Consider the following 21835-nt stretch of genomic DNA (forward strand, 5'->3'; position numbering starts at 1 on the left):
GTGAGGGAAGGGAGAAGGGGAGGTCAGACACCTACCGGCCCTGAACGCCCAAGAATGGCCTGAGCTCGCCCAGTGCCCCAGCCTGCCGCAGCATCAGCGGTCCCTGAGCACTCAGTGAGTTGAGCAAGTGTTAAAATTCCGAAGTAGGAAGAGACCCCGCAGGGTATAAACTCTGGCTGAGGGTGGAGCGGAGGACTTTTAAGAGAGAAAGGAAAGGAGAGAGGGAGAGGGAGAGAGAGAGAGAGAAAGAGAAAAGGAGAGGGGTGGGGGTTGAAAATTCCAAGGCTGATCCAGCTAGCTGCCAACTTGAAGTCTTCAGCTCGCACTCTTGAGTTCTCTGCAAGGCTGGAACTTCGCTTAGATCCAGAAGAAGTGATTCCGAGAGTGTGGGCTCGAGAAGAGCGCGGACGCGCGAGTGGGACGGGTGGGGGTTGTCCGCAGAGCATGGCAGTGCGGGGCGAGGCCGCCCAAGACCTAGCCAAGCCGGGCCTCGGAGGGGCGAGTCCCGCCCGGGTGGCAAGAGGGGACCACCGCCATCGTGGCGAGTCCTCCCCATCCCGTCGGGGCTCCGGCTGTTGTTGGGGAGCCCTGGCGCTGCAGCCGCTCCGGCGCTCGCCTCAACTCTCCTCGGCGCTGTGCGCGGGCTCCCTGTCGGTGCTGCTGGCGCTGCTGGTGAGGCTGGTCGGCGGGGAGGTCGGAGGCGAGCTGGAGACGAGTCAGGAGGCGGCGGCCGAGGAGGAGGAGGAGGAAGGAGCCCGAGGGGGCGTCTTCCCCGGCCCTCGGGGAGGTGCTCCCGGGGGCGGCGCGCAGCTCAGCCCTTGGCTGCAGCCGGCCGCACTGCTCTTCAGTCTCCTGTGCGCCTTCTTCTGGATGGGCTTGTGCCTGCTGCGCGCCGGGGTGCGCCTGCCTCTGGCCGTCGCGCTGTTGGCCGCCTGCTGCGCCGGGGAAGCGCTGGTGCAGCTCTCCTTGGGCGTGGGGGACGGTCGCCTGCTGTCGCTGCCCGCCGCGGGGGTCCTGCTCAGCTGCCTAGGTGGCGCGACATGGCTGGTGCTGAGGCTGAGGCTGGGAGTCCTCATGGTCGCCTGGACTAGCGTGCTCAGGACGGTGGCCCTGGTTTCTTTGGAGAGGTTCAAGGTCGCCTGGAGACCTTACCTGGCATACTTGGCGGCCGTGCTTGGGCTGCTGCTGGCCAGGTACGCCGAGCAGATCCTGCCGCAGTGCTCCGGGCCGGCTCCGCCCAGGGAGCGGTTTGGGTCCCAGTTGAGCGCGAGGACCAAGGAAGAGATTCCGGGGTGGAAGAGGAGGAGGCGGTCCAGCTCGGTAGTGGCCGGCGAGATGTCCGGCTGCAGTAGCAAGTCTCACCGGAGGACCTCCCTGCCCTGCATACCCAGGGAGCAGGTAAGCTGGGGCTGCGCCTTTGGGGTTGCTCCTGGGAAACTTGAAACAGTCAAAGTGCAGGGAGTGGGGCGCAGGCGGCCGGGAAGCCAGCCTGCCAAACAGTAAAACTTTACACTGTACTAAGAAAGATTTCTTTTTTCTTTTTTTCGCCCGTTCTCGGTCTCTTGGAGTAATTTACAGCCAGAACAACAGAAAACAGGAAAAAGTAAAAAAACAGAGTGGCCTTACTCGGACTTCCACAGCTGGGCCATGTTTTCAAATCTCCTACACCTGGTTTTTGATTCCCTGCGTTTCTTGAAGCATTTCTGTCCTCCCTGAATTTTTGGAAGTTATTTATTTATTGCAAGTAGTTTTCAGCACTTGCGTCTTCTATATTTCTGTGTCTTTAAAGAGATAATTTTTTCTTATCAAGTGCCAGGTAAACAGTTACAAAAACTAGTAAGGAAGTTTCAGTAGCCAGGCAGGCATCCTGGATGGTCAGGGGCTGTTTTCGCAGTGACTCTTGTTTAGAGACACAGCATCAGATGGCAGCCAGTCTGCTTTTAGATATACTTTAGTTGCTACACACCACTGTGTTGAACTCTGAACTGAGGCTTTACACTTTAGGGCTATGTGTGAACTTTAGAATGGTACAGAATTGGGCGCAATGCTTTTATTGTTCATTCAGAAAAGTAACCTTCCTCATGGGCGTTTATACACCCAAATGGAGAGACAGACATTCAAGAGACTTCCTCAGGGTTTGCAGGAAGTATTGATCCAGACTCTCTTAGGATTGCTAGCGATATGTGTCTTGGAGGAAGGAGGAGGTGGGGGAGTGGAATTTGGAGTGAAGTTTGTGCAGCAGTTTCCCAGTAATTATTTGGGGGAGGGGATTGCAAACATCTTTAGTGTCATGGGACAGTTACCCTGCATAGTTTAGGAGAGCCATTTCCAATTTTAAACACAAGCTGTACCTAAGGTCTTTGCTTCAGTTTTCTCCACCAGGGCTGACATTTGTTGAAGGGGTTGGAAAAGCTGATTCTGCACTCTAAATAGAAATTTGCACTTTTTTTTTTCTATTTAAATTCATACCTACCCATGATCCCCTTAGGATGACTTTCAGATTGAAAGGCTGTCCCTATGATATAGTAAGCGTTTTCTTTTAGGGTTATCCTAGGGATAAATGTTAGCTATCCCTTAGAAATATATCAGTCACCATATGGTGTGAGTGGTTGGGTTGTCTCTGAGCTGATTACCCAGATGGATAGCTCGTGGACTTTCTGTTGTGGACTGGATGACAGCAGTGCATGCTTGCGCTTACTGTAAAACAAATGTACTTATTTAACTTTTTGTTTAGCAGAAACAAATATTTCTGGGTTTATATCTGTTCTAAGAGTCAAGGGAAAATACAGGCCACTGACTGATGCTTTGTATAGAAATTTGGAAATTGTTATAACGAGTTATGTACTGATGGATGCAGGAGAGAGAGAGAGAGAGAGAGAGAGAGAGAGAGAGAGAGAGAGAGAGAGAGATATGTTTTTGAATGAAAGTTTGACTATTAAAAACACCTGATAACACACTTGTCTTTAACTTAAAGGGAAATGTGATGTCGTCCTTGCCAACATTGAAGCCTAGCTTATAGGAAAAATCTGGATTGAATCAGAAGTAATTTGACTCTGCAGTGATGCCACTTAGCCCTCAGAATTAAATTTCTGACGTTTTGGATTAAGAGAGTTCAGAGTGGATTTGAGATCAGAAGGCCTCCAGGTGACCAGAGCAGCTTTGCTGATGAACATAGACTAGACATGTGTGCAGGTTTTTTTTCCTCTCCCTGGAGAGGGACTGGGATGATCTTACCTCTTGTCATTGAACTTGGCATCCTGAAAAGCAGTAATTACTTGGATAGTGCACGTTTATCATCTATCCCGATCATTTTCTTTGGGAATTCTTCTTCTTCAAGGCTGTGTTGATGAAGAAGGTTGTAAATCAAGACACTCTCACTCAGGCTGACAGGAGGCCCTGGGTGCATGCGGGACCCTTGAAGCCTGGTTTTTATATATGAGCCATTAAAGGTGTTGCTACACATAATTGTGGGTACTGGGCGGTGCTGACGTGGAGTAGTATCTTCTGAAGTAGGGTGAGGTGACAACTCATACGTTGGCCGAACTCTGTGAAAAGGTTGGGAGCCATATAGTAAATGGCTTATCTTTTTTATCACAAGGAAGCAAACTTCTGATTAAGGGGCAAAGGGTGCCATGATCGTTTGCATACTTGACGAAGTCCAGAATGAACATAAGTATAAAATGAACAGCTACCACTTCCCCGGGTGCTGTCTGGTTAGTTCTTTTCTGAACAAGGCAGTTCTTGTAGGCAACCAGTGAGTTTTAAATAGTGCTGGAAGGCACGAAAGACAGAGGTTTCTTAAGAACCGACTGACATAGCTGTTGCCCATTGTGGAATGTAAAGGTGAGAGAGTTGGGACATTGCTCTTCTCTGTGTGGGTGACAGTGAGCACTGCTTGTGAATTCTCTCTCTAAAGAGGCACCAAAGAATATATGCTGAAACTCTCATAAGACAAGCAGACCTCCCTCTGTCCTTCTCTCTCTCCTCCCCTGAAGTCTAGGATTATATATTCCCCGTAGAAATGAATTTGTAGCACAGATAATTTGCAGCAAAGAAAGGAAATGCAGGTCTAGATTTTGGTCAGAGAATTGGGGTAGGCACCAGGTGTGTCCTAAGGCAAGTGTCTTCTAATGAGGAACAAAGTTGACAACATCTTTGTTGCCCAGTCTCGCCAACCCTGTATCCTCAAGACTGAGCGTAGGTTCTTAGATGTGTGTGCTAAATGACACATTTTAGGCTGATGGTCTGGGAAGCCTGGGGCTTGCTAAGGTGTCTATGTCCTCTGGAAGTGAATTCTCACATTTGGCGACAGACAGTTATAACCTTGTCAATTTGATTCTGCACCAGTGCCAACATCCAATATGCAGAAGTACCCAGCATTTATTGAATGACCGTGACCAATAAGTTTTATTTTCAACACCAGTTAGTTCTGCAACTCTCAACTTTTGGAAAATACTTGAGGCATGCCTGTTCTCTTGTATGCCTCACAGAACACTACTGGACATTCTCTTCTCTGAAATTACTGAATCCAGCTTGCCCATTCATTTCTAATGGATTCCAAACCAAATGTAATTTTATTATACTTACAAGTTAAGAATTTAATACGTTAAATATAGGGTTTCATAGGGAAAAGGCAGAAGTCATCCTGCTTCCCCCACGAATGTCTTTGAGCCACATTAATGACTAATTTCTTTGTGATAGACACAAAGGCAGTCAGAAATGTACAGGATATATTGTTTGCCTTACTAAAGCAAAAGCTATACTCTCCTGAGACTATTTCTTTAAGCGTTCCATTGAGAATCACTAGCCTATGTAAATGTACTTGCATTGGAATATAAGTTCGGTAGCAGAGAGGGTCAAGTTGTTAACCACTGGTGTGAAAAGGGTATTTTACAGTGCCTCCAACCTCCCATGCAAACAATAAAAAAAAAAAAAAAGATAGGATAATGGTTTCTTTTTGGTACTCACTGGAGGGTTGGCATATGGTGGGCTTTCTTAAATGCCATTACTTTAAAACAAATAGAACTTGATAGCTTTCCCAGTACAAAGTACAGAAATATTTCTTCTCAAATAATTTTTGAGACAGTTTGTTTTTCGGTTACATGTGTGCAGTAAGCATGAGTTTATGCATACATACTCACTATAGTGTGTATGTTTGGGAGTTCAGAGGACAACTCGCAGGATTTAGCTCTCCCGTCTACCATGTGGGTCCTGGGCATCTCTCTCCGGTCATCAGGCTTGGTGGCAAGTGTCTTTACCCACTGATCGATCCATCATAGAGTCCTGCAGGCAGCCTTAGTAGAAATTCAGTATTTAAAATGGCAGAAATGTTTTGGTGATGTTGGGAATTGAACCTGTGACCTCACGTGTGCCGGACAAGGACTCTATCACGGATAAAGCCATATCCTATTTCCGAACATAGACAATGTAGCACACTTTAAATTTCTAAATGTATTTTGATGTTTCTTACATTGAACACATTTAAGAACTGTGGCTCTTTAAATTGTGGCTTCTATCATATCTCATTATTATTCCTCAGTTTATAATGATAGAAACAGAAATATTGATTATGGCTTGCTGACAGAATTAAAATTAATTAATGTCAACCTCTGAAAAGGTAAAACAAGGTTTTCTTATTCTCCTGGGAAAAGTGGGGAAAATAATGTTTTGTTTTCCCGTGACCTTTTTTTTTTTTTTTTTTAACTTTGTGAATACTGATATTTAAAGCATAGCAAAGGACCATTTTAACTGGCAGAAATAGTCAGAGAATCTATATAAATTTCCAGAGGTTGGAAGGAGTGAAAACAGTCACTTTACTCTTTCTGTCTTGAGTCTAAAGTGTAAAAAGTTTAACTGTAGAACTGAAAGAAACAGTGTGTGCTGGGCTGTCATGTTAATTAAATAAACAACCAGAACAGTGACTCTGTGTATGAAATACATCTGGAAAAGCCTGGGGGGAGGGGACACTTGGGCTGGGTGAAGGACAGTGGTATGGAAAACACGGATTATATCTGTTGTGACATTTGTGTGAATTTGTTGTAATTCCATTCAGAGATTTAGCTCTGAGAATCATGGCTGCAAGCTCCTAGATACCTAATGCCCTTGCCACACTGAACTCTCTGTGTTAGAAATCCTTCTGCTGTCGGGGGTATGTGGGTATCAAGCCAATAAGCCCACTTCTATTTTAAAATTTCTTTAATTAATATGGTTCGTGCTGGCCACAGCTTGCCGGAGTTTATGTTGACTTCATTGAAAACTCCCATTATTTGACCCCTTTAAAGGAGTGAGTTTGTTGGGGGATTAGGGTGGAAGTTGCGTTTTTCAGAGAACATGGGTGTGAGCACCCCGGATCAATGCCACTATTGTGTTGCGTCGTGTCTGGAGAGACTTTGACAAGCTGAAACATTTGCACTGGGCCACTAGCAATGTTTCTTTAGCATTGCGGACAGATACTTACTCACACACACACTTGTGATGGATTGCTTCTTAGTTCCTGTGGATCTCTGACCCATGGCGTCTTCCTCCTTCCCTTTTTTCTGTGTGATATTTAATAATCGTATTTTCTAAAAGCTCTGCATGCTGACTGAAACCACAACTTGTGCCTGCACTCCACATTCATCTGTCTAGTGAAGTCCTAGCAAATAATTCTGGAGAACCCCAGAGAGCCCCCAAATTTCTGTGTTCTCACATTTTAGGTGTGTTGTTAAGGTTGTTAAATTTCCAATGAACCGATACCGTTCTATTCCTTTCTGTGATAGGAAACAACTGCTTTTATGGACTTTTGTTGTTGAGGATATTTTTACTGGAAGTAATTTTTTTTTTTTACAATTTTTTTTTTTTTTTTTTTTTTTTTTTTTTTTTGTAAGGCCATCTTTGATCATCGCTTTAACTCTGGGCTAAGCATCTAAGTTTGTGCTGTTTGCAACATAAAATACACAGAGTTTTATTCCCATGGGTGAGATTCTAAAAGAGGTGCTGATATGGGTTTTTCACAGGTGGATAATTGTCAAAAACATGAATTGGTTACACTATTTATCCTGTATATAGTACTATTTTAAAAGGAAACACTCCTTTAAGCTAATGTGATCCATTTAGGCCTTGTGTCGGTCAACACGCCAACTCTCATGTCAGCACGTTTGTGCACCAGGCCTTGTGCTAAATGTTGTGCTAAAATTGTCCACCTGTGTCAAAACTGTACACACAGAGAAGATACAGCCCATGTCTCTCCAGGGTTTAGCATAGCACCTGGGAAATTAGGCGTCTGCATATAAGGGGAAAGCTCAGTAAATGTGTGAATGACCATGAGAGAAATGTGGGGGGAGTGGAATGTGGAGTCTCACGTCTGTCAATCTTAGCCCTTGGGAGGTTGCAGCAGGAGGGCAGATTTCAACTTCATACAAAGGTTGAGGATAACCAAGCTACGTGAGACCCTATCGCAGAAAGCTAAAGAGAAAGAAATAGCTTAGGGAAATGTAGCTAATACCTTCTTAGAGCAGGTTTTACATCGGGATCTAGGACCCCTTCATTTGTTGCAAAATTTCGTGTTTGAAATTTTATGGAAAATTTCATTTGATTTTATATAAGGTTGCCATACTGTCAGATAAATGGAAATTCTCCAGCACTGAAATGTTAAACACAAATGTTTTAAATGTGAAGCATCTTTACCTTTGGAAATGCAGAGTGTTTTATTAGAAATGGAAACAAGTGTGTACTGACAGTAGGTTTTGAAGTAAAGATAAAATACTACTGGACATAGGACACATTATATGTTAAAAGAATGCATTCTTGGATCTTTAGAGAGCGATGTTGAATGATGCTCCACACAGGGCTAGGCTGTGGTGAGAAGATCTGAGGGAGCCTGATTTCACAGGGAGGGGCATGGAGGGAAGACCAGGGACATGTAACTGAACCGAAGGTCAGTCAGCTAGCTCTGGCTGCCTGGGACACAGTCAGGAAGGGACTGTGGTGAATAGTGCCAAGCCTAGACATCATTTGCAATTTTACCTATGGGACCAAACCGGGATCGCCAGTCTGATTTAGAAGACTGTACATCCGAAGTAAAAATAACACAGAACGTCTTACCCTATGGAAATGAAATGGCGAATTCCAGACAGGCTCTGGGGTAGGAGTGCTTTGCTGTTAGCTTTGTCCCTCCTATGAATGTTTATACGGCATTGCAGAGTCTACCTGCAGAGTCATCATTTTGCCCCACTGAGGTTTCCAGTGGCCACTTATACACAGCTATTTGGTTGTTTTGTTTGTTTGTTTGTTTTCAAGGAAATTGATTGAAAGAAAGATGTTTAGGATTTCAAACTCAACCCACACAAAAATGACCGTAGAAGCCATAAAACCCTCTTTGTAAGTGAAAACAGCTGTTTGTGTTCCCCTAGATTAGTTTGCCCGGCTTCCTCCAGAAGCCATAAAAATGTAAGTACATGTGATATTAAGGGAGCCTATGAGAGCCTTATGATTGTAAGGACTGAAAGCCTTTTGAGAAAGGCCCCAAACTAACTTCCTCCTTCATGGCTGATTCCATCCTAGCTGCCTTCCATTAGGGGACCCATGAACGATCATTCGAGCTGTCAAATCTGCAAGTCCCGAACAGAACGATGAGAGTCCAAGGCCTGTCAAGCCTTTTACCCTGAGATAATGAGTGGTCTGAACGAGATACACGGCCATGGCGGTCATGCTTGTGTGTATTTACACGTGTAAGCGTGTGTGCACACTTGCATGTGTGACTCGTACACATCCTGTACATGTGTCTTTTTTTGCCTTGCCGGGAAATTGACTTCGTTGTGTCAGTTTTGTGGAGAACAGTGTCACCCAGTGGCTTTGATGAAAGCAGTCCTGCTGGCCTCCTAGGTGAGCGCCTTATATATCTAGTAAGAATAAAACACAGATGTAGCTGTGGTTCTCTGTATGTGTTATAGTCAGCTGTGTAAAATGAATAAATAAGTAAATAAACTAATGGGGAAAAAACACCATATTTAACTTACATAAAAGGACTAAAGGGAAAATACAATTTATAGTAATACTATAGTTGACCCAGCAGGTAGTTAAGGAGAAAATGGAGACACGTTACCGTTAGCTTGTAGTGAGCTAAATATCTAAGATGTGTTTTACACTAAAGGCAGTTTCAGTTTTTTCTACCCCCCTGCTTGTGAGTCAGGTAACACTTGTGGCTGATGGCCACCGAATTGGCCACTGGTGCTTTACATTTTCAGCAGGATGACATTACATCTTTACCTATGAGGAAAAGAGACTCAGGTTCCCATGTCCCAGACTGTACTTCTGGTGCTGGCATAACTTTGATTATGCCTTTTGTCCCACTCACGCAGTTGGCAACTGTATGTTTGCCATTTTCTTCTCTTAGTGGTTTCATCAGTATTTGAAGATGCAAACGTAGTTATTTTTAATCTGGCGAAATTTAGCAGTGTTAGGGAAGAGTCTGTACATCTGATTCATGGCAGTGTCATAGTTAACTGCAGTCTGTCTTTCCAGGCTTTCTTTGTGACAAGGATTACATCTGTCTCCATATCATGTGACCAGGGTGATCAGTGTGTCCTCTTTGACAATGAAAGTACTTACATTTGTAAGGTAGGATGTTGTGTTCCTAACACTGGCAACGAAAGGGGCAGACCTGTTAGTGTCATCTGTGAAGATCCATCCAGTCACCTGTCACTATGCTTCTATAGACATCAGTCATAAGAGCAGAAGGAAACAGGAGATGGGGATGGGGCTCTGTCCTGTACACAGAACCCTGGAGTTCCATGGTGAAGAAGTCTCAGAGTGTCAGAAGTCATTTTCCATCATAGTCCATGGATTCATTAATTCTAGATGGAGCTCAACGTTCATTGGATAATTAATGAAAGAATACACTTCATATATGACATGGTTTCTCGTGTCTATATCTATAAGTATGGATCTACACCATTCATTTTAAAGTAATGCATGCATTCCATGGGCAATGGCTTTTATCTGAGCATGGCACAGATAGCCACTTGAGTCAAGGCATGTTATTTTACATTTACGTTTCAGATTAAAGATAAATAACCTAGGTTTTCACATATCACCCTGGAAATCATTAATAAAATTCCCAAACCAATATAATCATGTTACACAGCTGGCCAAATTTGGATGGAGAGAAGTAATGTGGTTATATAGGTTCATGACAGTAAAGTTGACTTTAGACTTGAGGGAGCTACCCAAAGAATATGCAGTGTAGTAGACATTCACTGTTTGAAATACTTTACAGTTAAATGTAGCTAGCCATCTCTCTCCTTTCCCTAGTTAAGTCTATTTATTTGTCTTGTAGAATTTCTCCCTACTCATCTTATTTTTCTGTCTGTCTCTCACCCTCTCCATACACACACACACACACACACACACACACACACACAGACACACACACACCCTCTCTCCCTCCTTCCATCTCCATTTTTCAAAATGTCCTTTTTTTACCCAAAGATCCCTTTTTCTCAAGGGCATCTAAAAATGTACGGAATGCCTTTCTGTCCTCCACAGGTAACTTAGAGAACACTGGAGTGATTTTATGCAAGAAGCTTGTGGTTTGGGGTTAAAAGGCTTTTAATAAATTGTTTCCCTCTCCTGAGGTCATTGTAAGGCACATTTATTTATGCAAAGGCTACGGCAAGTATTTCTACTCTCCAGGCCTATACTATACACTTTGATAAACCTGGAGGAAGTTTGACATCACAGAGAGGTTTGAGGGTGGGTATTTTGTCTTTTGGCCAGTTTGTGGACTGCTTATCACCTTTTGAAAGTGATGGGAATAAAGAAAGAAAGAAACTGGTCTTCTTGCTTGTTTTGATCCAAAGAATTTCAGAGGATCAAAATAAAAGTATGCCATAGCCCCTTCCCCCAATTGTGGGGTTAGTGTTTTAGGGTCCAGTCTTTATAGCAGGGACCCCAAACTTTGGAAGGAGAGAGCCTACTGAGTATTTTATGCCTTGTGAGGTATTTTCTTTCTAAGACTTGGAGTGAAAGAAACTAGAGACCATGTCAGGCCTCAACAGTTTTCCTTAGAAGAGAAATCAAGTTCTCAGCCTCCCCATCTTACCCGTAACATTTCCCTTAGAAAATTTTGGCTGAGCGCCTTGCTCTTTGTAGGTGCTGGCTGGCAGGATATGTGGATGGAAAAGAAATATCCGTTAAATAAAATATTTACTCCCCCCAGTCCCTTGAGATTGGGGAGAGCCTAAAATGTTTAAAGCAAAGAAAAGCGGCTATGGATAAGTCTGAGAACATACAAATCTGACATGATGTTGGCATTTTTTGTTGTTGTTGCTTTTTAAAATATATCGTATGGAACTGGAAAGACGGCTGAGTGGTTAAGCGCTCAGGCTGCTCTTGCTCGGGGACTGTGTTCATTTTCTATCGTGCACGTGCTGTGCTTTCACGCATACAGCCTGCCACCCATACACAGAAAGATAAAGAATAAAACATTTTTAAAACGTTCTCTGTGATGGTTCCCATAAAGGGAATTCACCTGCACCCTCATTAGAGGGAAATTTCATGTTCATAATGTGTTTTGTTTATTTTTAGATCACTGATAACTGAAGATTATCTAAATCTACCTTCAAGATCATTGTTGCTTCAATGTTGTTGTTTTGTTTTTGTTTTTAAATAAAGTATGTATGTGTGCATGTGCATTCATATGAGAATAGGCACCCTTGGAAGCCAGCAGAGGGTGTTGGAGCTTCCTGGGCTGGAGTTATAGGTGATTGAAATGAGTGTGAGACCTGAACTGGCTATGCTACAGGATTAGTAAGGGTTTGTAGCTACTGACCCGTCCGTCTCTCCAGCCCCAGCAACTGACAAAGGGTTATTACAAAGGAATTCTACAGCCAGCCATGGAGGTGCATATCAACAAAAATAGCCATTGTGGTGCTGGAGTAGGGGGATTATGAGGTCAGAGCCAGCCTGGGTTATAATGTGTGATGGGGTTGTGGGGGGGGCGGTGAGAAGAGGAGAAGGAAGAGAAGGAGGAGGGAGGGAGGGACGGGTGGAGGAAGGAAAGGAAGGAAAGGAATGGAGAGAGGAAAGAAAGGTTGGTTGGCTTACACAGGAACCATACCTTTGCAGTACTGGTGTTTAATAGAATTTGACTTGTTAAAAAATTTTTTTCCAACTAAATAAGGGAAGTTTTGCTGGTCCAGTTTTAGTACTCAGTAGAGATGTCTTCCCATTGAGATAAGATTTGATTTGACTATGCTATTTTGACTGGTTTGACTCTCAGATAAACTTAGTCAGACATTTAGGAAGAAGCTCTGACGCTTGATGGTGGTTGCTTTCTCTTTTTGTAGCTGACAATTATCTCCGTAGATTCAATTTCTGTTAATGTCAATTTTCAAAGTTGAGTTCTTTGAATATTTGACAAAATGAAAAAAATATTTTCTATTGAAAAATAACCAATAAATTGAGAGGTTAGTTCTACACTTAACTTTGTTGTACTTCATCAAATTCTGGTCAGGCCAGTTGTGAATGTGTTAAACATTTTAATGTAGGCTTTAGAAGCAAAGCTCTGACAGTAACAGAGCTGTGTGTGTCTTGTTTCAGATTGTAACTGGCTTTACTCTCTTCGGGGTCTTGTTTTTCCTGTAATTGGCATCACTTTTCTAGACAGGTCTCTTGTCATTTATTCAGTGGTAGCTCATAGTGTCGATCTCTTTATTCCTTTTTACTTGAGTCACAGTTGGTTAGCTCTTTTGAACCCTTTCGGAGAACTACAGTTTTTAAATGTATACAGTGAAACTTCTTCCAGCTCTTAACTCGTCCTAGTTCAAAGCGTGAGAATTTGGCTGGGAATGTTGGAGAGAGATACGAGTGAGTGCTGATAAGTGAGTTATCTCAAACATAAAGTGTCAGTCAGAAATGCAAGCCCATAAAAATGAGTATGCATAACTCACGCTAAAGTTTGCCTAGGCAGGAAAAAAAAACATAATCAGAATCAAGAGGTTAATGCTTTAAACGTAGTTCTGGTGCTATCTTTGGGGTACATGATATTGGGGCAGAAAAAGAAACGCACTGCTGGATACTGGACCACAACTCAAGATATGCACTGGCTAAGAATATATCTTTTGACCAAAAGTACATTGGTGAGCCTTCTTAAGTGGACTTCCCAGATATAGATTCCTATTCTTGAGCCAGTTTGTCACATTGGCTTATGAATGTACCTAATGGCAATTCTGTGTGAACTTGAGCTTCTCATGTTACTAGAAAGCATTAAAAACGTCAACAGGTACATCTAAGTCTTTCATCCCAGACTTTACTTGATGGTATCTAAGCCCCTCCATCCCAGGCTCTACCTAATTGTGTTTGCTGCCTTCTGAAGGCTTCAGTGTGCTTGCATTCTTATCTCCTTCCCCCAAACTCTTCTGTTGCTATTTATTCTTATATAACTCTCGTGCATAGTAAAGCAAACTGTGGCTTATGATCTATAACAGTGAACATCAACGACTCACAGATTTATATAGGTAGTCTTAAAGTCTGTGAGAAGATAGTCAGGCTTCACATATATAATTCCTCATCATTTTGTATGTTTTTAAGTTGAGACATTTATGATTCTCAAGATCTAGTATAAATGAAAAATCATTTGAAAAAGCTGTTTAAGTGCATATCCCTGGATCCTCTCACCAAATAGTCTGACTTTTTAGTGGGTTATAAATCACTGTAGTGTTTTAAGGAGCAATCAAGTTGTCTAGGATGCAGGATACAAGGATACAAACTTAGGTCCACTTACGTTCTATGACCAGTTTGACTTTTGCAGCCTGACTTGAATAGTTCTGAACTTAACTCTGAGAAGGCTGAGTATGATAGGAAAGCAAATTTGCAAACCCATGTGCAGACAACTGTGTGCATATGTGTGAGCACATACCCAGTAGTTTGTGAAAGCTAACTATCAGGCCATATACCTCTAATCCCAGCACTTGAGAGGTGCAGACATGAGTATCAGGAGTTCCATGCCAGCCTAAGAAATGCCTGGGATACATGAGACCTGGTGTCTAAAATCAAAAACCACAGAACTGAAAATGACAATAGTTTGTGAACTTGAGCACTCATAAGATAGGCCTTTTCAGATTAGCACATACGTTACTCCTTTTGTACCCATTTTTCTGACCTGAAAACCTAGTTCACAAAGCTGTCACAAAGACTAAATAACAAGTTATTATACTAATGTTGGGTAGAAATGCAAGACCGTGACAGACCAAAGTCTTAAAATGTATATGTATGCACACTTTTTGAATGTAACTGATTTTACCTGTATTATAAGAATGGTGTAGCTAAGTGTAAGATTCTTGAGGTTACACAAATGGGAAGAAGAGGAAAGATGTCTTTCTTGGAAAATGAGGACAGTCTCTTACCTTTGCATTCAGCCAAGGCATGGAAGATTACAAGCCAGATGTAAGAAGAGCCAAGTTAGGCAGCACGAGTTACACGCACTTGCTCACAGACCCTGGAAAATACACAGCATCACCAACAAGTCAGACAGGAATGGGGGGAGCTGGCACAGGGGCTTCAAAGGAGAAGGTTGAGGGGTGGAGAGGGACTTACAAAAGTTGATCGAGCCCTTGACCTTAGTCACCGAATGGATGGTGATGCCATTGTGATCCAATTGTGTCATGTAATCCCACACAATCTTTGCTTCTGAGGTGACCCAGGCTCTAGCTGATATTATAAGCCATATTTTATTTTGAAAGACAAATCCGTTTTCAGAATTGTTAGCTTCATGTGTTCCTTTTAAAAAAATCCACTGACTCTAGTTAGGGCTCCCTGCCTGTGTATGAATGACTGTGGAGCTTAGGGACCGCATCTCTGAAAAGAACTGACTGTCCCCAACCAGCCACCAATTGCTAATGGATGTTCAGATAGAGGTGAGACTTCATGAATTCTTTTTCCATCCAAATTGCGATTTTGACTGGCTTGACTGTGTGCAGTTCCTGACGATGTAGACGTAGCTGCTGTGAGGTCATGTGTTGCTTGCAAATATTATGTTGTATAGGTATCCATTACCTCTGGTTCTTAAAGTCTTTCCCCTCCTTCAGTGTTGATCCCCGAGCCTTGGGAGCATGGGGTGGAATATAGACGAGTACTCATTCAGTATCAAGAGTATTCAGAGATGAGTACTCCATAGTCCCTTATTCTCTGCCTGCTGACCAGTTGTAGGTCTTCATGTTAATCTCGATCTACTGTAAAAAGAATCCTCTCTGATGAGGTGCTCATAGACAGGAATAAAAATAAGAACTTAGGGGCATTTATCACTATGCATAGATAGCAGAGAAATAGTGGTAGGCCTCTGTGACCTAGCCCACTACAGGTTTTTGGCCATGACAACAGTATCAGGAATGAGGGTTCCTCCCATTTTTGTGCCATTATTGAACCAGCTGATACACCTCTCAAGACAACCTGCTAACTTTTGGCTCACAGGGTTCACAGCCGATAAGATGGGTAATTACTTTCCTCCCCTAATAGCATGCATACAACCTTCCAGGTCAGTGCCTGCTTGGTTTCTCTATGTCCTGTGATTAAAAAATATGATGTCTCCAGCAATAGGGTCTTGCCATCAAGTTCTGTAGGGCAACTGTAAGCAATGGCAGTAGAATGTGATATAATCCTCAAATTAAAAATAAATATGATTCTAACACCAAAGGCCCATTAGAGAAGTAATACCTGAAAATAGTTCTTACACACTGAAACCCACTATATTGCCTTGTTATTAATTATATTGTTTATGTAGCAAGTTATTATTATAGCTCCAAAGAACATAATATTACCTTAGTTTGTAATAGTTGAATATACTATGGGCATAATATGAAGTAAACCATACAACTTCATAGGAAAACATTTAGGAAACCTTTCCCCTTCCTCCTTATTTACCCTCAGTCCCATTATTTTCTAAAGCATAATATCTGTTAAGCCTAATCAATGTAGCTTTGATTTACTCAGGGCCATCAGGGAAAGACGGTAATAATTTATCCATATACTGTTCCTCAGAGCACTCTTTGTAAACTAGCCTTTATGGGATTGTCTCCTCGGGCTGCTTTTCTTGCAGATTTTTCCACTTGTTGAATGATTGGTCAGTCTAGTCTGCGGTGGTTATTTTCAGTTGGCCTTGGCAGCTGTGAGAGTCTGCTGTGGTCTGTGTCCCTTCTGCTCCTAGGAAACCCTCTGCTTCTCATTTCTGCAACAGTGGAGGAGATGCATGAAGGCAAAGGGAGGGAGGAAACCTTCTGCACATCATGCGGGCTTCATCATAAGAGGGTGAAGACTTTCTCCAAAGGAGATCTGATGCCACAGAAGTTTTAGGGACAAAGGGACACTTCCCATCATGCTGAAGAGTTTGTATGAACCTGCAGTAGACAGATTAGTAGTGGGATAGACATGAGGAATCACTTGTGTGCTCATGGGGAAAATGGAGTGTGTTCACCCTCTAGCTCCAGGAAGTGCAGACATCCATATTCTTCATCGAGCATAAGAGGAGAGGAGGTGGGGGGGGGGACTGCACTATTTTCAGTCATAATGACTGAGTATTGAGGGGAATGAATAGACCCTGGGAGTGAGATGTCACTTATAAATGGTTTTCTTTGATTGTGAGTTCACCAGCAAGGCACCAACTCCTATGACAAACATGGTTTGTCACCAGTCTTCCTTACTGTGGTAGATAATAAGGTTTCAGAGAAAGAGAGAGAAAATCAATTTGTGGGCCAGAATCTTAGGAAAGATAAGGCATCATCAGAGTTCTTCCCTGCACCTGCCTAAGGGAATTAGCATCAGTGGATTCTGGGAAGGTCATCACTGAGGGTAGGAGAAAGGTCAGAGACACCTTGATTCTGAGTGTACTTGCCTGGCTCCATGTGCCTAAGTACCATAATTGTAAGTATTCCTTCCACTGAGCCCCAACCAGGGGTTTTCAGCAAAGAACGGGTGGAGCTAGCCTCCTATTAGAATGTGAAAAGTGTTACTACAGAAGAGGGTAAAACAAGTCAGACCTGAATACCTTTGTCATTGGTCACTGGAAAGGTTGTCAATTCATGCTATAAACTGACATGTCAAGACTGGGCATGGCTTGGCTATTCTTCAAGGTTAGAAAGGCCTAGCTTAAGGCTTTCTTTTGTTTAGGGAACTGGATTAAGAATATCTACTGGTTGTTTGACATGGAGACCTAGAAACAGCACCTGTGAATGGGCTTCTGGATGGTCATATCACATTCAATATGGGCCAAGAGTGTTTGAAAATAAAATCCTGCCTCTTGATCCAGAAGGTAGGAGAGACCAGATGTTTCTTATAAAATTGGATGCTCCAGCATGCATCTCTGGAAACAGATTCCTGAGGCAGTAGAGATAAGCCATACACAGACATTAGGAGTTCCTATATTTAATATTTGTTCTGTCTGAATTATACTGAATGCACATAGGTGGGTTTCAGTTTTGCTTATAAGAGTTCCATTGGCTGTTCCCTGCATTTTTGCATGAAACGCGACTTTGTCCATTTCTGTTTGCTGATTCTGGTTTAAATAGATGAATAGAGAAATAAAGCCATGCATATATATGATATTTTAATAATGATCTCCACAGTCACAATTATCCCACATGCCTTTTTACTTAGAGAAACATTAGTTTCTGCAGTCACACATTTAAGTGCATTAAACCCACTCAGACAAATAAAATCTCAGTGATATTCCTTAAAATGCTTTCAGAAACAGATGTAATAGAACAAGAGGTAGGAAACAGAAAACCACAGAAACTCATTACCCCAAACCCAAAACTAAAAATCCTAGGACTATTCAAGTATTTTATATACTTTTTGTATTTTTGTTTGCTTTTGTTTTTGTATTTTTAAAGATGGGTTTTACGTTATAATAACATTATTTCTTGCTTGCCTTTCATCACTCCAGAGTCTCCAACATAGCCCTCCATGCTCTCTTTTAAATCCATGGCCTCTTTTTACATTTATTGTTGTTACATGCATTTATGTATATTTACATACATATATATATTCCTAAACACAACCTGCTCAGTCTGTGGAATGCTATTTGTATGCATGTTTTCTGGGGTGAACATGTGATGTTAGATAACCAGTTGGTGTGCTCTTCATGTGTATATGTGTGTGGGTACATATGTATGTGTGTACACATGAGTACACGCTTCCCCTGGGATCTGGTTTTAAAGGCATTTCCTGTAACGCGTCCAGCTTAGGTGCTGGGAACTGAACTTGGTTCTTTGGGAAGAGCAGCACATGCTCTTAACTAGTGAGTGGGCTCTCAGCGTTCCTGCTTTGGGCTTTTTGTTTGTTTATTTGAGGATGGTTGTAAGCTGGTTGTGCTGAAGAAAGCCAGAGTTAAGGTAGCAGGGACTGGTAGGCCGTCCCTCTCTGAGTGTATGCTGTGGGGGGAGGGGCTGGCACTGGAGTTAGCATTTGGCTGAACTCCAGATCTCATCATTACAGGTCAGAGATTCAATTTTTCCACAAAACAGAGTTTATCCTTCGCCAAGGCACAGTAATCATAAGGCTATAACTCATCAATCCAGATGTCAAGTTATTAATTTACACTGGGGACTTAAAACTGTGAGGAAGACCAAAGTGGCAAGGCTCACTCATAAATTCTTCTCGTTTCTAGTGGGAAAGTCATCTTTAGCATGGTTGGCTCCGATGTTGCAACTGGAAATCTCTGGATTGTGGGAATATTTCTTGAAAACCTTTCTCTGTTTGTGTTTTTATTCCAGAACATCTGAAAAGTGCCCACGACGTGCCAGAAAGTGGGGGGCCTTGGAGAGAGTAGGGTTCAGAAATGGATTGCCTTTGTGCCCTTCCCTCCCATGTTTATAGTCAAGACCCCAGCATTAACAAATGCCCAGGGATGAAAGCTCTGACATGCAGTCATGAGAACGTCGCCTTCTAGAAAGGTCATAGCTAAATTTAATGCTGGAATAGCATCACTCTCTTAACATAGATTTCTGGTAAAATTCTGCTCTTCCTTCTCTTTGAAATTTATGCTTGACTTTTTCATATGTTTATGCGAATAGTGCATGGGCTCTCAGCAGCTTTGGAGCACTATGAAGAAGGCACGTGTAAAGGAATGCTTCTTTATGTTTCTCCTCTGGGCTATGTGCCCAGAGGACCTGAGGGAGGAAAGAGCGAAAGGTTTGAGGGTGAGTGAGTTGGATGCCAGGTGTGGATTGCATTCTATGTTCCATGAAAGATTTGTGGAACAGAGAGCCTCACTTTGCCACTGAAGTGAGATGGGTGGGTGATGGGAGATTTTAAAGGATGGAACATATGGGGGGGGGGTGGAGGATGAAAAATGGAGTGCCTCTGATTGGACTGAGGGATCTGAGCATGGTTCTGTGTACACAGAATGTCAGAACGTTAAGTTGTTTTCTTAAAGGAGAGTGGTGGGGACAATTAAAGCATAATTTTGGTAACAGTGACCCAGAGCAACAATGTGGGTATGAGAGGATGAGCACCTGTTGAACGTGTTGAAGATCTCTGAGGATACTGGGGGCGGAAAGAAAAGATGATGAAGATAAACTACACAGTTTCCTTGGCAGGATCAGTCAGAAGTCAATGGCAGAAGGCATAAAGGGTACTGACACTTCAAAAACCGGGTCCCCTAACTCCTCCACTGGGGTCCCTGTGCTCAGTCTGGAGGTGAAGGGGTTTGCAGTCCCATAGGAAGAACAATATCAACCAACCAGAACCCCTGAAGCTCCCAGGAACTAAAACATCAACCAAAGAGGACACAAGGAGGGACCAATGGCTCCAGCTGCATATGTAGCAGAGGATGGCCTTGTCTGGCATCAATGGAAGAAGAGGCCTTTGGTCCTGTGGAGGCTGGATGCCCCAGCATAGGGGATTGCCAGGGACATGCAGTGGGCATACGTGGGTGGAGGAGCACCCAATAGGGGATTTGTGGAGGGAAAACTGGGAAGGGAGATAACATTTGAAATGCAAATAAATAAAATAACCAATAAAAATGAAAAAAAAAACATAAAAAATGGGTCTACTGGAAACTAGTGAGGACTATCTGAGAAATGACATGCGCTCTGCTCTTTTAGTTTTGGGGTGAGAGAGGGAATTGATGTTTGTTTGGGTCGGATGATTCCCTTACAATCTCATGTGATCTTGTCCTTTTGATGGCTACCTACTTCATTTATTCACAAAGTGCATTTTACTACATGAGATGAATGTACTCCATACCTTCCCTGTGCTGGTTGTATCTAGCCCTTCAGAACTACTCTGTCTAGAACTTCACCATAGAAAAGTCATTTCAGTAGATATAGAGACCTCTCCCTAACAGTTTGCCATATTATGTGCAGTTATGTATAAGTTCCAGCATTTGGAAGTAGAGCTGGGGTGATCCCAGAGTTCAAACTCAATCTTTAGCTACATAGGAACTTTGAGCCCAGCCTGGGCTACATATGATAACTCTGCTTCAAAAGTAAAATAGCAGCATCAAACCACAAGCAGCTGTCCTCTATTTGAGATGAAATGCTACAGCATCCCAAATCTTGGTGGATGTACACTGGGTTATTGAGTCTTCCAAGGAGAGAGATGATGGGTCATTATAGACCTCAGCTTTGCCCCGGGACTCTGAGTAAGCCTCATAAAGCTCATCATATTGGAAAAGTACATGGCCAAGGTTCTTAATCTAGAACAGTTGAATGCTGGGCTATCTGACCATTGAATAAATTAATTTGTTAATTTGTTTATGCAGCCCCCAAAATTAACCTTAGACAATTATCAATTAGATTCTATTTCAATTATTTTCTTGAGGTATTCTTACCCTGGTTTGTCTTTTTAAAATATGTATGTGAGGCTATGAGTGGGGTGTGTGTGTGTGTGTGTGTGTGTACATGTGCACAAATAGGTGTGAGCATTGTAGCAGTAGCAATACTAGCCAGCTCTCTGAACACAATGGTATATCTGTTCTTTGTTCAAATGACATTTCCCTTGTGGCAAGTCTCCATTGCTCTCAGTGTTTCTCTTGACCTGACCTTGCATATCATAAAATTTTGTTTATCTATATATTTTGTTTGGCTTCCTGAAAAGTTTCATTGACGATCTGTCTTAGCCTTGAATGGCAATTAAAGAGAGAATCAAATGTTTGTGCTCTCTCATGAGTGTGTTTTGTTACTCTGCCCAGTCCTTGCTGTGAGAGGTACTACATTTTGGTTACTCTGCCCAGTCCTTGCTGTGAGAGGTACTAAATTTCTGCCCCTGGCATTTCTACACTTTCTTTGTTCCCTCCCCCTCACCTGGTAAAGAATTCTGAAAATGGGGTGTGCAGAATGGCACAGGACTGTTGACCTGGATTGACTGAAACAAAGTAGCATATGACTATCATCTTTTTTGCATTAAAATAATTTATAGGCTCTTCCAACATCTATTTGTCTAGATCAATTCTAGACTGACTCGATGTCGAACTGTGGGCGAGCAGGCAGGAGTTGAGAATGTGTGACTCATCGGACACCTGATGACAAAGCACTGGTTAGCAGAGAGATGCTTTTGAAGACTGTCTTTGCTTTCTTCCTCCTTTGTTCTTGTCAGTAAAACCACTTGTCGATTTACAGTCTTTATCAGCTAAAGCTCTGCAGATCTTCACACGAGTTAACGCTGTCTGTCTGTATTATGCTTTGGTACTTTGGACATTCTGTTCTTGTTTGGTTTAGATAAAGATGGGAAGATAGCTGAGGTTTCCTGCATCAACCCCTGGTGATTTATGTATGTCTAGGATAATGAAAACTGGCAGGCAGAAGTATCTCCCCATAAATTTGTTTGGCCCTTGGAATTCAAGTATAATTCCATTTTCCCATTT

General features: G+C 42.6%; 1 protein-coding gene across 1 annotated transcript in view; it reads left to right on the forward strand.

Annotated features, from left to right (window-relative positions):
• The first annotated feature begins 46 nt into the window (after positions 1 to 46).
• Positions 47 to 21835, forward strand: part of Pde3a (phosphodiesterase 3A) — a 247770-nt gene continuing 225981 nt past the window's right edge. Inside the window, exon 1 of the mRNA XM_021165315.2 lies at positions 47 to 1398. Coding sequence (XP_021020974.1) covers positions 445 to 1398 — 954 coding nt within the window. The 5' untranslated portion in view covers positions 47 to 444. The remainder of the gene's footprint in view (positions 1399 to 21835) is intronic.

The sequence above is a fragment of the Mus caroli genome, chromosome 6, assembly GCF_900094665.2.
Source record: "Mus caroli chromosome 6, CAROLI_EIJ_v1.1, whole genome shotgun sequence".
NCBI classification, from domain to species: domain Eukaryota; kingdom Metazoa; phylum Chordata; class Mammalia; order Rodentia; family Muridae; genus Mus; species Mus caroli.